This window comes from Lygodium microphyllum, chromosome 9, assembly GCF_053477565.2.
Source record: "Lygodium microphyllum isolate KBCC chromosome 9, Lygodium_microphyllum_v1.1.10, whole genome shotgun sequence".
Taxonomy (NCBI): domain Eukaryota; kingdom Viridiplantae; phylum Streptophyta; class Polypodiopsida; order Schizaeales; family Lygodiaceae; genus Lygodium; species Lygodium microphyllum.
The window spans coordinates 2815561-2832669 of record NC_141143.1 but is presented as its reverse complement, the minus strand read 5'-3'; the positions used below and the strand labels follow the sequence as shown (position 1 = coordinate 2832669).

Sequence of the window (17109 nt, the reverse complement as noted above, 5' to 3'; positions counted from 1 at the left end):
TCATTGATACCTTTGCAATGTATTTTGGATGATTTTTAATGATAGATATATCCCTCTTTTTGGAGGTGTCATTCAGATGGTTGTGTTAGTGTTTGTGTGTGTTGTAATAATTGTATGTGATGAGTTCGTGCTGATTGAGAATAATTTGTTCGAGAGCTCTTTTCAAACTATTGATGGTGGATGGACGCCTATGGTGCAAAGTTAAAGAAAAACCTCTCATATCCTTTATAAATTTGTTATGGCTTTTAAATGATTAATCAGATGTGTTAATGAATAATGAAGTTTTCCTTTAGTAGTTTTTTCTAAAGATACAGGTGATAAGTTGGGATCGTGGTTTGGAAAGACTATTAAAGATCTGACGGAAGTTAAAATTGAGCTCTTTAATGAACTTATATTCTTCTTTTCCTTAGGTCGCGAGGACGCTTCCTTTCTAAGTGTGGGGATATGTTGAGAATGGAAAAAGACTGAATTTTTAGCTGATTTTTGTTGATTTTGAGATTTGAATGATTGATTTTTGATGGATTTAGAGTGATGTATGGTTGTTAGTGGAAGTGTTTGAGAGTGTTTTGGATGATATTGATTATGTTTTGGAAGTTCATGATGATTCTCAATAGAGATATAAAGCTCTGTAATGTTCTGATAGATTCTGATTGGTTATGTATACCTTCTGTATAGCTTCTGTTTTGTTCTGAGATTGTCTTCTGTATGAAGCATGGATTGATGATTGATGAAGATTGAGATCTTTTAGAAGCCTATTGAATAGTTTTTGATAGTTTGGAATGGTTTGAGTATGAGTTATGAGGTTCTGATGACCCTCTGTAGACCTTCTATAGAGCCTCTGTCTCTGCTCTGTAACTGTACTGTAGCTGCTCTGGTACTATACTGTAACTGTTTTGTAGACCTTCTGTAAGTGTTCTATAGAATGTATGTGTGACATTGGGAAAGTTTTCTAACTTTTGGAAAGGATGAATCTAAGTTCAAAAGAGCTAAAACAAATGGAAGAAGCAGCTGCTGAAGACTGAAGAGAAGATTGAAGTGACAGTGACAGTAGTGAGCTGTGAAAAGACACTGTAGTGGCTCTGGTGACTCTTCATATCAGACATACCTCTTGGGAGGTGCATCCATGACCTAAGAAGGATTATTGAGAGTTATTATGAGAGTATTGTAGTGAGGAGATGATGTACTATTGAGAGAATGAGAGAGAGAGTGTTGGCACGTAATCCAGTCTTCATGCAAAGACCAAGCATATTGAGGTCCATTACCACTTTTTTAGAGAGGTGGTTGGGCATAAGCAGATAGAGCTTATCAAGATCTCTACATATGAGAGTTCTACATATTTGCTCATAGAAGTCTCCCAGTGGAACATTAAGTCTTCCTTAGGAAGATGATGGGCATAGGATGATGAACATATATGTACGCATTGTACTTTGTCAGTTTTTTTTTTTGTTTTTTCTCCATGCTCATGCGCATTTTGTTGTAAGTGGGAGGATTTTGGGGACTAAAGGCTACCTATGCCTAAGCACCCACATTTACTTTGTACTTAGTGCCCACACATTTCTACTTTGTAGGTAGCGACCACTCATCACTATCACTTTATTCTTTATTCTTTCTATGACAATAAAATAAGGGAAAGTAGGACACACATTGAGTTCCCACATATGGTCTTGCTCTACCTTCTTGCTCCAACCCCCATACTCTTGCTTGTTTCTTTGCTTGTGCTCTCATTCATGCTCAGCCCTTCCAGCTTTCAGAAAAGGATGAGAACTAATGAAAAAGGTTATTCATGTGTGCAAACTTTGTGCATTTTCCCTCTTGCTTCCCATTAAGAGAGTGTGTGTGAGGGAGAGAGTGAGAAATTGAGAGTGAGAGGGGGAGTGAGAGTGAGTGACTAAGTGAGTAAAGCTCTTCCATCTTCTCTCCAATCTCTCTCCTACCATATCCATGCTTTTTCTTATGCATGTGGAGAGAGGGTTCAAAATCATAGTGCACTCATTTGGATCGTGGAGTTTGCCACACAGTTCGATTGTGCTTGATGGAATGCCTAGCAAGCTCACTATATGTGAATCGTCGAGCTCGTAGATCATGTGAGTAGCTTGGTGAAAGCTAGCCTAAGTACTTTATAGGTCAAAACTCCTTAAATAATAGGAGTAACCATCAACCCCGAATTTGAGCTCGTATACTACAATAAAGAGTAACCATCAACCCCAAATTTGAGCTCATGTACTACAATAAACAGAGAGGCAAAAAGTGGATGAGAATGAGAGGCTTGCACACTTAAATATAGGGGCTGAGATAAGGTATGCCCACACATGACCTTTAAAAATATATTACAACTTAAATTTTTATTTAAAAAAAATCCACAAATAATTGAAAACTAATGTAATATAGAGAAAAAATATGTATTATTCTTCAATTGCATTGTCTTCTATGTGAATCTCAAGTCCACACAAGCTATAGTTACCATGATTGTCTTCTCTATTCTTTTTCCCACCTGGAAAAAGGAAACATATTAAACAAGTAACAAATATCAAAAATCATAGAAAAGCATTAAAAATCATACCTTTCTATGGCCAACTTGAAAGTGATCAATGCCTAAATTTCCATTATTGTACTTTGATATTCATGTACATTCAATAAGGTCAAGTACTTATTTACTAAGTTTTTCTCTACCGACACATTTGGTGTATGTAATTTAAGATCAAAGTTAGACCCCCATCTTCATTGGACTCTTTAAGGGGATCCAATCGCCATCCTTTTTCATCCAATTTTGATCATGGAAGTGTATATAAAATCAAGACCATGCAATCAAGTAATGATGTCTAATGCTAGTGCTTAGTTCCATGCATGAGCACACGTGACCTCTTTGCACGTGTTTGCATATGAGGACATTAGTGTGGATTACTAGCTTTTGAAATGTGGATGAAAACATGGATTGGCACAAACCAAGAACAACCCAAACATCTTTAAGCTTTGGCAAACTTCAGGGAGCTCTGAAAGTCATTTGATGTCTTTGTTTTCCCTAGTTGCATCAACCATCAATCATTAGCGATGGACCAATCAGGAGAATTGAATATCGTGCAAGGAATAAGTTGAAGAGAGCCATATGAGTTTATAGATGTAGGTACAAGTACCTATAGTTATAAGTAAAAATTTTAGGGTCGAGAAGGCTTTGTGAAGACTTCCTAGCTATTTAAAATTTTTAAAGGTTGTTCCACAATCACAATTTCATGGAAAAAGGCATATAGGAAAAATATATGTGATAACTAGATGAAATTCATGAATGAAAAGGAACATAATCAAGAAGAGGAATATGACAATAGAGATCGACAATAAAAAGGGAAGACACCACCCACATCATGGGGAGCAAGCTTCAAATCTAATATAATGTATACATATTATACTACTGCAAGAAGACCATTAGCTCACACCTCCTTAAACCCAAGCAATCTACCTTTCCAATGACTCAATACGTCATGAAGCCTTAGTCGTTGAGGATATGTTGTTTTTGGTGACATGTATACCCATGAATTCTTTTTGGACATTTTGCGTGTCCACTGTCCATCCTTTCCTTTACATTGTGGACAAAAATAGCATTGATGCAATCTTAAGGACATCATTGATGAGTTGTAGATGCCATTTGAATGAAGAAGAAGATGCTTAGAGTTCTTGGGAGAAAGAAGATATTGAGCTCATTGTAAGAAGGAATGAATGGTGGCATTAGCACCAAACGACAATGGTGATTGTGTGGCTATAGGGATGTGGAAGGAAAGTTCCAATTGAAAAATATGGTAGAAATATTTGTGAAGTTAGGAGAATGCCCAAAAGGAGTACTTCTTAGACAAAGCATACAAAAAAATTGGCATGACTTAAACAACATGAAATGAGTTTTTGGAGAAAAGTTTTGCCTTTTGGAAAGGTGGGAAAAAAATTCAAAATTGACTCCCACTTTTTGAATGCCCAAGGGGGCCACCTAATATAGGGGCCATGATGTAAGACATAAAAGTGGTTTGGTGTGTGTGTGTTTTGGGGGGGGGGGGGGGGGGGGGGGGACTACTTGTGGTGGGTCAGAGGGGAAAAGGAAAGTGGATGAAATGTACCCACCCCTCTCCCATTGGTCCACCTCAAATAACTTGCAATTAGGGAAATCATTAACTCCTAATTTAAAGGGCCCCTTTGGATTCCATATTTCTCTTAATGTTATAGGCTTCAGCCTTGTGTAACAAGCTCGATTGCCACACAACATTGCCTTTAGACATTCCCAAAGCTAGTGAATATAGCAAAGACTAGACTCATGAATTGTCTCTCAAGCACCAATATTGGATTCATGCAAATAGATAGATAAGAATATTAGTTTAAGAGGAGTCAAAGACAAAGCAATCTAGTGACTAGCAAAAGGAGAAAGCAAGCCCCCCCATGCTAAAGGAAGTTCATATCAAAGGAAGAAACCTAGCCAATTTGTCACAAACAAAAGAATTTGTCAATGGTTGCAAGTGAGAATACCCTTTTGAAAACACGATGTTGTAAATTCTTTGCTTTTTTGCAGTAAATCAATTTTGTAACCATGTATCTATTTGTATGTAACATATATTGTATGAAGAAAAGAGTAACAAACAAGTGGAGGAGCTATTATCATGAGAGGCCAAGTGTTTCCTAAGAGAAGCCCTTGTCTTATTATCACCCTTCTTGGAGGTACCTATTGTATTAATGATAGTGAGCATGTGAAAGGACTTTTTGTATACGGGAAAGCTAGCATACCATCTTAAGTGTAATATGTAAACACTTGTACTCTATTGACTATGCAAATAAACATATTGTATTTACATATAACATTACAACATTACATTAACAAATAAAATCTTAAAGTTATACTAAATATAAAATAAGTAAAAATTTTGTGTTCTCATTAACATGTTCATTACCTATTTTGGAAATGAGAATATGGGGTGGCAAAAAGGATGGTGCATGGAGTTATGTCAAAATGGTAAATGCTATCAGTGATAGGCTACATTGTGGTCATGAATTTACTAGTGGGAACACAAGGATTTGTGAATACTTGTTTGATGTTGAAATCAATGTACCAAATTGCACATCCCCTCCACAAGAAATTTGGTAGCCTTATGAAACTTTCTTAAGAAGCTAAATTGGTAGGAAAAGTGTGAGTAGAACAAAGAGTTAGTACTAGCTCATGCACTCCAACTCAATCTATTCTTACTAATGATGATGTTGGTAATCCAAAAACAATGAATGAATCCCCAATGCCATATCAAAAACCATATATGAAGTACATGAAATGTTGATAGGTACAAGGATGTCCAAAGGAAAGGGGAGAAAAGCAAGAGATTGTGATATCAGGCAAGCCTTTGACAATCAAAACATGCATCTAATATGGACAAAGAACCTTTTGCATGTTGCATTGGTCTCAATGCCATTCGAAACCCTATTTTTCATCAGGCTTTGTTGAGCACTATGCAAAAGGATTTTACTCTACTAGATTATGAGAAATCGTGTACTAAATATCTAGTAGAACTAAAAAAACAATCATATTATTTTTAAGATATACAATATTTCGTTATATATCCATGAGGGATTAACTAATTTTTTAAAAGAAACCATTAGTCAATGTGATGATTTTACATCCACAAGGGTCCATTTCCTTCAAGACCATTGACACATCCTTGAAAGAGAAAACTAGTGCATACATTCACAAAATATAAGAGAGTACAATTGTTTGTGTGGGAATCCAATAAATGTAATGGTAACAGTAACAAACAATGTTGCAAACTATAAGAGGGTACAATTGTTTGTGTGGGAATCCAATAAATGTAATAGTAACAAATAATGTTGCAAACTACAAAAGTGCATGGTATGCAATAGAGGAGAAATATCCAAAGATAATATGGGTTCCATGTGTTGCACATACTTTAAATTTGTTATTGAAGAATTATATAAAAAATGCCACTTATCCAATCAACATTATTGGATGCAAGCTATGTTGTTAAGCATATAAGATGATCAACTAGTACCCCAATGATGAGCTTTCATGCACAAAAGTAGCACATAATGCTCTGTTTTATTGAATTTTTTTTTCTCTACTCTCCAAAGTCAAGTAACATAATCACACAAACAATTAATGTTTAAGCCTAACATGTACTCTCAAACTACTTAATAGTTGTAACCCTAGCCTACATATGTGACTATGATACGTGCAAGAGGTGAAATCTGGGCTTTCTATGACATCATGATCACAAACTTAGCCCACATACATGACTAGGGTACATGTGTCAAGCAAATCTAGGACTCTCCTTAGTATGATAATCGTAGTTCTAGCCCAGGGCTAAGAAGAGGATGATGAGTGCACAAAGATAAATTAATCATTTGATTATTTAATATGCTTTATCTACCATAATTTTTCTCTACCATCACTAACCTACACACAAGGCTAAGATGAGCAAGCACATATAATATTATTTACTTTATTTTATTATTTAATTTATACCATGTTATTTGTTCATTATTGTTTTTCTTTACAATCCCATTCCTAACCCATGTACACACCTAAGATAAGTACATGGAGATAGTATTAATTATTCAATTCGTATTGTATTATTTACAAATTATTACTCTCTACAATCCCATTCCTAGCCTACATGCATGGCTAGGATGAGCATGTAGAAATAATATTAACTATCTAATTTAAGTAACCCTAAATTATTTCATGAATTTGATTTAATTCATCAATAATTACTAAAATAGTTACTATTATTTGAACTAAGAAATTAAGCGATTTAACTTATAATTAATAGTTTACTTCAAGTAATTAAAGAATTAGGATAATCTATTAAATATTTAAATTACTTACTAATTAAGAAAGCCAATAAAATCAAAATGAATATTTACACAAAAAAACCAAATTTATAGTTCATAAAATGCAAGGAGTTGCCGAAGGAAAGCTAAGCCAAAAGACAGTGGGCCCTCTCTCTCTCTCTCTCTCTCTCTCTCTCTCTCTCTCTCTCTCAATCGTTCATTTGAAAAGCTTTGGTACGAATATGTTAGGTGAATTCAGTCAAGGGCAAAAAAAAAACCTGAATTCTAGAGCTTTTATCGTACATTCAAATTTGATGTTTTAAAAAAATTCAGGTGAATTAATGCAACTTAGCACTTCACAATTGTAGCAAGCACCTCCAAGTGTTCAAGAGTTTCCAAGAGTGGAACCATGCTAAAGAAATCCTTGTGCACAAGCCATGAGATCCACATTAATGTCTAGTGTTGACAACTAATTTACATGAAGTAGATCCTAAGAGTTTGCACAGTGTTCCATCCCAATTATGTTAGAAAAAAACTTACACTAGGTATAACAATGCAAATGCAAAAGGATGCTAACACACAAATGATGAGGCTAACAAGGAAAGATTCAAGCTAAAGGACATCAAATGGCCATAATGGGACACCCAATGTTCATCAGGCATGGTCCCAACCTAATCAAACCACAAGCATTCAACACAGCCCGAAATGTAAGTAATGCAAATAATTCTTGGTTACACATGAATCAAATGACCACGATGGGACAACCCAATATTCATCAAGTATGGCCCCAACCTAATCAAACTGCGAGCAGTCAACAGTCTGAAGCCCAAAATGTAAGTGATGCAAATAATTCTCGGGCATTTTATGAAAATAGAAAGCCATAGAGCACTTAGTTCTAACATCTCTCATGTAAACCCCCGTCCTTAATCTAATAGAGGACCCACACACAACCCTCATAGATTTCTTTCAGAGCAAAGTTTCACCTAGACACCCTTTAGCTCCACTATACTTCAAAACTAATCAAGGAACCCCAACCAAGTCGATGAACACAGCTGATTGAGCTACACCCAGCTCAATGCCATCCACCTCCAGGATTTTCACCACACGGATGCCGCCATAAGAGGATCAGGACTTGCTTTTCCACCATTGTAAAACTTCCCACATCACCTCAACTTCACAACATTGTCATGGAGAAGCTCGTGGGAGCCACATTCAATACGTACTTGCAGTTCATTAGCTGCAGTTTTTCTAGTTTCAGTTTACCATATTTTCCATATGACATGTTCCATGGAGATGATACACCGCTTTCAAATTCTTACATCATTTTGTCCTTCAGTAGACAATATATAGTGCCCTCTCCTTTACATGCCTATCATGAATAATGACTATGTAATGAGCAATCGTATCCTTGCACATCATATCAATTTACAGATCAGTTGACTGTGATTCACATCATTAAAATGGTTGCACAATAAACATGTTTGTGGAGGAACCTTTAGTCCAATACAAGATATTTTGATGACAAGGCATAGTTTTTAATAATGATAAGATGATCCTTTTTTTTACTTCTTACTTAGATGCACAGCACATGGGTGAGGAGGTGCTTGCTGAAGTCAAACTATTTGGAGTCTTTTGGCCCTGGCTTTATGAATGCTGGCCAAGTCAAGTGAAAACTTCTTCAATAAGTCAATTTAAAAAGCAGCACAGCACATCATTTCACTTGTCTGTATAGTAAAACTTTTCAACCATTATGACCAAAGCACACCATTCTGTAGCACTCTATGGTCAAACTGCCCACATACAATTTGTTACAACTGTATATACATACAAGTCAAACTGCTGCCTGTGTGTTGTATCTACGACTCTGTACAGCCACCATCTCCAGATCCAAGCATCCCACTGCCCTAGGTGCACCTAGGGCACAATTTCCTAGGACCGCAATAGCTTTCCCAACCTCTACACATCATCTGACTGACACTGTTGCTCAGAATCTTTCCTGCGCCTTGTTTCTTCCATGGGATGAAGTTAAGAACTTGTAGAAGCTGTGGTTAGGGGTGCACCCTATAGCCCCCAAACGCTTTTTACTCAGCAGTCAGTTGCACAACTGTTGTTGATCAATCCCTTATTAAGCTCCCTTAAGTTGCACTTCATTAAAAATCTCATAGAACAGACCAACCTGTCATAATGTAAGAAGCAAGTAAGACCAACGGGAAGGGTCAACAGAATCAACTTAAGCTTGCAAATGGGCACAAATATTGAACTGAGGCTTTTGTAGAGCACACAGAACATGTATGTTTCTATGCACAACAGATGCCAGTTGCACATGGATAAGAAGATAAGACATAAACCTCACTTGAAGACAAAGTTTCAAGGATAAGGATCTTACCGAGGCCCCTGACCTTGCTGCAGCCATCTGAATCATGCCAGGAAAATGGAAGGTCAACCTTTAGCTTAGCAGTTGAAGGACTAGTATAGATCAACTGTCCAACCTGACTTTACCTCAGGTTAATGGTCACTGAGACCACACTCCTGACACCTATCAGGCTAATGGTCACTGAAGTCACAATTTTTGACGTCTTTTGCCAGGGGTCAGGTCAGGTATCCAAGAACAATCAGACATTATCAAAGTTCTCAAAAATCTTCAACAGAAGATTTGGCCTCACATATCGACTAGTGTTCCGAGATGCTTCTTGCACTTGATCTTTCCTCGCCTGCCTGCCATCCCTTCTTCCATCTGCTTGTTGACCAGAAGTTCCATTTGATTAGCAAATTGGTCAGTAGTCTTATTCACTGTTAACCAGAATTATAACACACTATTATCTCATCTAGCATGTGTTTCCAAGGCGCGTTATACTCTGGCAGTCAGGATACCACATTCAAGCATTGACTTCACAAGTGCAGTTCTAATGCTTTGCCTTCTGTCACATATTTCCAAGTTCAGTACTGATGTATTCAAAGTTCAATAATAATCTTCACAAGAGCACGACCCATCAACAAAATGGTGGACTCGGTGTGCATCACGAATAATAATCTCCCGCTTTTCAATCTTAGAGATATACTTACTTGCATTGTGGCAATCAGTACACACCCGCAAGTTTTTTGTGACCCGAATGGCCAGACCTGCAGGTATGGTAAGCAGACCAAAAGCAATTGCTAGTCTCTCACAATGCTCATTAAGTGTCTCTTCCTTCTCTCTGTCTGTCATGCGGTTAAAATATGTCCCCAACTCTGGAACATAACCTGACTTCTTCATTAGAAATCCTAATTTCCTTGATTTTGTAGCAATCTTTTCCCTCAATGAGTGTGTTCTGTCTCCCACAACAAATTCATGTACTTTAGTACTAGCCTCAATCCACGCTTTAGCAGGCTTCTTCCAAACACCGGCATCTTTCCTTTGCACTTGTAAACCTTTGCACTTGTCCATCATACCAGCATTGGAATAGATATGTGACATAAGCTCATATGAGGTGGCATTCTCAGGTTCATATCGGAGTACTTGTTGAAAGCATTCTTCTGCCAAACTCACATTACCAAACTTTTTGCAGGCTATAAGCAGAGACATCCACACTGTACTGTCAGGAGACACGGGCATATTGCTTAGCAGCTCTTCAACATCACCAAAATGCCCAGCCCGACCCAGCAGGTCAACCATGCAATTATAGTGGTTTATCCTGGGAGTGATGGCATGGGCTTCTCTCATAGACCTTAAACAGGTTTGACCTTGCAATACCTCCCCACTGTGGCCGAGGGCAGCCAGAATTCCAGTATAAACATCACCTTCTGGTTTCACCCCCTGCTTGTGCATTTCCTCAAGACACTGTACTGCTGGCTCAAACTGACCGTGATGAGCATATCCTGCAATCATTGCACACCATGTCACCGCATTCCGATTTGGCAACATATTGAACACTTGAAATGCTTCCTCCAAATTCCCACATCTGGAATACATATCAACCAAGCAGCTGCCAACAGCAACGTTGCCTTCATATCCGATTACAATGATATGTTCATGTATCAGCTTACCATAGCCCATAGCTCCTATGCTTCCACAAGCTTTTAATGTAGAAGATAGTGTTACCTCATCAGCCTTGACACCCTTTCCACACATTTGCTCAAAAAGCTCAAGGGCAAGAAGGCCATGGCCATGCTGCACATAACCATTTATCATAGTGCCCCATGCTACTGCATCTAGAGTCAATAATTGGTCGAATATTTCTTGTGCATCCTGAAGTTTTTCGCATTTTGCATACATATCAATGAGGGCACTTCCAATGGCAGCATCGGATTCAAGTCCAACTGCGATGAGGTGGACATGTACCATTTTACCATGGGTAATGGCCTTTATTAATCCACATGCTTTTAATGTACACAAAATTGTCACTTTATTAGGAATCATACACCTCTGTTGCATCTCAACAGAGAGTTCTAAGGCAAATATCCCATCCCCATGCTGGGCATATCCTGCAATAATCACACCCCATGACACTAGGTCATGATCTGGTGAATCATTAAACACTTTGTGTGCATCCCGTATGCTCCCAGATTTGCAATACATGTCTATGAGAGAATTTTGAACACCAGCATCTGAGCGAGCCCCATCATTAATGATTTGATGATGTATAATTGTGCCCTGAAGTGATGCTCCTGAATTTCCACATGCCTTCAGGATAGATGAATAGGTCACTGTGCTGGGCACAGCCTCAGCATTTTGCATGCTGATAAAAAGCTCAAAAGCAGCAAGGATGTGACCATGTTGAACCAACCCCACGAGGAGAGCATTCCACGATACTACATTACGACTTGAGAGTACACCAAACATAGAATGTGCCTCATATATGTCATCACATTTTGAATACATGTCAACAAGGCTATTCCCTATGGCAGGATCTGATTCAAGTCCAATGCTGATGATTAAGTCATGGATCCACCGGCCTTGCTCAATTTCTTCTGCATGGCCACAAGCCTTTAAGAGACATAGAAAGATGACTTTATTTGGAAACAGTCTATCTTGTTGCAGGTTGTTGAAAACGTCAAGTACAGCAAATTCCTTCCCATACTGTGCATATCCTGAGATTAATGCACCCCATGATACCACATTCCTGTTGCGTATACACAGAAAGGCTTTGTCTGCTTCTATCAAACTGCCACATTTGGCATACATGTGCACAAGGGCACTGCCAACCACCACGTCTGACTCAAGCCCACATCTCCGGATATGCTCATGTACTAACTGGCCTTGTTCAATGGAACCAATGTTGCCACAAGCTTTCAGTAAGCACACAAAGGACGAGCTGTTCGGTGATATGCCATCTCGCCGCATCTCTTCATACAGATCAAGGGCCCTCTTGTTTTTCCCAAGGGCCACATGTGCTGACATAATGGCACACCACAGGTGCACATTCTTGCGCTCACCGACATTGCAGAACACCAATTTCGCATCCTCCAAGCTCTCACATGCAGCAAACATGCGGATAAGGTCATTGCCAAGGTCTGTGATGAAATCGGGGCTCTGGCTAACAATAAGATGATACAATTGGCGGCCTACCGCGAGGTCTCGGCTGTCAGCAACGTTCTGAATGAGAAGCTCGAGTGCCTGCCGAGATGGCAGAGAACCCCGTGTATCCAAAAGGTCCAGTGCTTCTGCATCCTGTGATCGGGGCCCATACCTTGGCAAGGAAACTGCAGGACATTTGAGACTCTCACCATTTGCGGCAGCTACCCTAGGAAGCCTGCGGGAAGCATTAGAGCATGCCGTACACATGAACAGGTACCCTTCCTCCTGGGATCGTGCCTTGCCTGTTTCGCCCCTCTGATCAGCCGGCACAGGCAAACGATTAAGAGAAACAAGACTGTGGCAATACAACTATGATTAATAATAATTTGGTGATAGCAATAGTAAAAATGCTAACCCACACGCTAGTTCATTATCAATAGAAGACAATAATTGTTTAGGTACCTTGCGTGATCTTTCCCAATGGACTGTGATAGTTACATTTCTATCAATGAGAGATAGGTTGATATGCATGGAAGATAATGATTGTGTAGGTGCCTTGTGTGATTTTTCTCAATGTAGTGTGGCAATAAGATTATTACCAGTGTGAAAACAACACTCCAAAAGTAATAGCAGAGATTTATTTGCATGCTTAAGTATAATGGTGTGCCTTGCTCTATTCAAGCTATAAAAACTTTCCTCGTGTTAATTGGAATCAAAATGGATATATAGTGCAATTATTTGATAGTCATTGAGAATGTGTGACCCGTGTGTGTGTGTGTGTGTGTGTGTGTGTGTGTGTGTGTGGATGATCAGGATTGGGTATATATCTTAGCATGGTAGGGAGAGCCTTGTCCACGTAAATGGCTAAGCTTAGGACAATTGGATTGATAGTGCCTATTCTCATGATGAATCTAGAGCCATCTTGGCCGATCATCAAGGTGTGTGACATTCCTACCAATCAAGTTACACCACATGTTATTTGACCATGATATTGATCTAATGATGTTGCTTATAGGGTAGCAGGAATTTGAGGAGGATAAGAATACTGACATCAAGGAAGAATTCTAATAGGCAACGACTAGTAAGAGAGCTGTCCTAGCTGCCATTTTGCCACACATGCTTATGCGTCAAATATACTAACAAACCCTCCCTTGATGTGTAGTTGGTCATTACCAATTGCCATTGTCATCAAGTATGTGATTACAAAATAAAATTGCCCCCTTGAGTCTACTATCATAATCATAAGTATTTGGTGTGACTAAAATAGGATGTAAGCAAATGACATTGAATTGAATAAGAGGTTTGTCCCCTTGCCTACATCATTGGTGCCAATGATGGACTTTACAACTGTGGGATCTAGAATAGGTGTCCATTGGATAGAGGTACATCATTGGATTCGTTTAATTTAGATACATCTTGATTTTGAAGTGACTTGTTTGAATAGATTGTTTGGTTGGAGTAGCACTCCCTTTCAAGATGGCCAAAGTGTCTACAAGTGCAATTCTTTTCTTCATGATAAGTTAATCCACAATAATTGTATTTAAGCCTTGAATTTCTTGTAGTGATGACGACATTGTCACGAGTAGTGGTTGAAGTGCTCCCATTGGATTTAATATATATATATATATATATATATATCTCTCTCTCTCTCTCTCAAGGATGCCTCAATGTCCTACAACTTCAAATCTTCCATATTAGATAATGTTTCAACTAAATTTGGATAGCCATCTAATCAATAAAATGGCTTTGGCTTTATCTTCATCTAGTGTTCTTTTTAGAATAGTAGTGAGCTTACCTTGATGCTTGATTGAATACCCTCCTCTCTCTTGCACTCCGGTAGCTCCACGATTCTTGATGCTAGCTCAAGCATCCTCAACCCTCCTCCATCTCCAAGCTCCATCCTCCATAGCCGCGTGCGCAAGAGAAGAGAAGAGAAAAAGAGAAGAGGAGATGGTGAAGAGCTTCACCCTCTTGATCCCTCACTCTCACACACACTCACTCCCTCACACTCACACTCCCTCTCTCAAGAGCACACACAAGCAAGAAGGAGAGAAGAAGAGAGGAAGAAGAAGACTCTTTTTGCTACACACCAAAAGAATGAGCTTCTCATTCACTTTTCAACTTTATATACAAAGCCCTAAATCCTTTTTGGGCGGTCATCCCCTTGTCCCTTTTTTACATGGCCGGCCGTAACCTAGGCCCTTTTTCCCATTTCCCACCATTCTAATTTATCCTATTCCCAACTAATGCGTACACTTTGCACAGGAGCGAGCCTGGCGCTCTTTTACAAGGATTCGGGGGCACTTCCATATTTAATGGTGCGCCTTTTACTCTTTTGTTGCCTTGGGGCGACATTGAGACTTTTTGAGGGTCGTGCCTGAACATTTAAATTTTTCAGGGTCTGGTTACCGGTCAAGGCGCCTTTTTCTGCTTTTGTCCTGTGCCTTTTTTTCTATTTCATTTTTTCCGTTTTCCACTCCTCTGTGCTGCAGGAAACACAGTAACATTATCCCCCTCCTAGCCAAGTGCCAGTCCCATGGCACTGCGGTGGGAAGTAGTGGCTAGTTAGGTCTGCTGCTAGGCGGAACTGGTGGGTGGATGACACCGCTTCCAAGGTGGTTGTGTGAATGAGAGTTGATGGAGTTTAGTAACGATGACCAGGAGAGATTCTGGCATGCTTTAGGCTCCATGAAGATGCTCGGCGTCTTTCACACAGTTGTGGCATCTGTTATGTAGCCGGTCATCCCTTGAGTATCAGAAACGCTTGAAGCAATAAGCAATCCCTTAGGAGGATGGTATTGGAGGGATTTATTCTGGAGAAGCCCCCCCGAACTCTGTCTTGACAAAGATATGGTTTGTCTTCGCATTGAAAATCTGTGTCTTTGAATTGAAGATCTTTGTCTTTGAGTTGAAGGTCTTCAGTACTGCGTTGAAGATCTTCAACTCTGCATTGAAATTCGTCAGGCTTGTGGAATCAATAAGCGATCCGTAGATCTTGAGGCATTGGGCATGCATCTTTCGAAGATGAAGTTCCAAGATCTATGCCAATGGTAGATCTATCTTGACTTGGTTCAATCATGGTAGCCATCAGCAGGTAGATGGCTGGACACCAGCACATGGAAAAAGTTTTGGTCATTAAAGGATGCCGTGGGTGATCCTCTTCAGCGGAGTAGCCATTTCTTGAAACTCGAACATAACCTGCAAGAAAAGTTGTGCACTCCCTAAGGGGTGTGTCTGCCTCTCCGTGTAGTGCATGGTGCCCGTGGCAGTGGAACTGGGAAATGGGTCTAACCTTCGGTAGGCCCTCGGTAATGTCCCACACTTGAGGACCCAGTTCGTGTGTCGTTGGAAGTGCGGTGCAAGTCTTAGGGTGATAGGTCTGAAAGTCCTGCCCTTGATGTGCCCTAAGCGTGAAGTGGGGAAGGGGCTAGGGAGAACCCTAGGTGCAATGACGGTGGTGCACGATGAGGCGAAGGGGAATTGCAAGCAGATCTTGCGAAGGTCTCACCGCTTATCTTTGCTTAATGGGAGATGTATCCCTTGGCTTGCGATGCTTTGCTATCGTCTCTTCTTTCCAGTGTACCCTTTTCTTTTGTTGCCTTGCGGCTTGCTTCTTCTTCTTCTTCTTCTTCTCTCTCTTTTTTCTTTTTCTCTTTTTTAAAATAAAAATAAAAATAAAGAGGCTTATACATGGAGACATGTGATACAAGGACATGACAGGAGTTTACTCCTCGTCATCCGAATGGCGGGTAGGGGATGGTGGAGGGCGGGGTGCCTTGTTAAGGAATTTGCGACTCAACAAGTAGCCCTTGAGGCTGAGGCAGGTTTTGAGAGTGGTGGTGGAAAGGAAGGGGTGGTTGCACTATGTGAATTTGCTATAGCTCATATCTTTGAGCAGTGCAACATAGAAGGATGGCAAAAGAGTAGCGCGCATCATGAGGCGAGTCATGGTGCTGCTATCTATGGCATTGGGGTCGAAGCAGAGGGGTGGGAGGTGGCCTTCTTGAGGTGCAGGCTCTTGGTGGACTAGGACCCTTGTTAGTCTAAGATAATTACAAGTGGTTATGAAGGCGGGGTCAGGACAAGAGGTGAACTCGTTAAGAAATCTATCTATGGAGCTGTACAAATCAGGGAGGGTAAAGAGAAGGGCATCCTTATGGGAGGTGCTATTGGCGTTATAGATAATGGGAAAGTCGAACTTGCCGTGGATAGACGGATTAAAGTCGACCCCTACCCTTCGAGGATACGGCATGAAAGTGGGGTCGTTTCTCTCAGAAGGGAGGGTGTTACAAAATGCCATCCACGCGTCAAGGTTGACGTAAAAAATGCGTCTTCTCCAGGTGGGTTGGCAATTAAAGCCTTCCACCGATCTAGGCACCTGGAGGACTTTATCCTGCCAAAATTCACGGTCCTCTGCTCCCCAAGCAGTTGGGTTGGCCTCTCGCTCCGCTATCCACTTGGCCTTGAGCCTTGCACCCATGACGATTACGTCATTTACCAGTTGAATGGGCATTACTCTGTTTAATGTAGCGGGAAACTCAAAGCTCAAGTTGAAGGGATCGCGAGTACATTCCTGCTGTTCCCAGATAATCAACTTTGCATGGAATTCAGCAGGGTGATTCTCAGGGCGATGTAGGAGAGGGGCAGGTTGTCTTGGAATAGGTCTAACGTTCAGCTTTTTCCTTGGCTTCTCTACCATTTCTCTCCTGTGGTTAGCCTGGGCTGCTTTCATCTCAACAGATGTGTCAGGGGGCTGCACTTCCTCTTGTTGTGGAGGAGGGGGTGGTGGGACGTAGTCCTCCTCTTGAGGT

At 40.1% G+C, this 17109-nt stretch overlaps 1 protein-coding gene across 1 annotated transcript; it reads right to left on the bottom strand.

Moving 5' to 3' along the window:
• Nucleotides 1-8336: 8336 nt before the first annotated feature.
• On the bottom strand, nt 8337-12663 carry LOC148030756 (pentatricopeptide repeat-containing protein At2g03880, mitochondrial-like). Its single transcript, XM_087684262.1, has 3 exons — nt 9868-12663; nt 9191-9538; nt 8337-8980 (listed from the first exon to the last, which is right to left on the bottom strand). Exons 1-2 carry the CDS (start codon nt 12563-12565, stop codon nt 9417-9419), a joined length of 2820 nt encoding a protein of 939 aa, XP_087540388.1. The 5' UTR covers nt 12566-12663; the 3' UTR covers nt 8337-8980; nt 9191-9416.
• Nucleotides 12664-17109: the final 4446 nt, after the last annotated feature.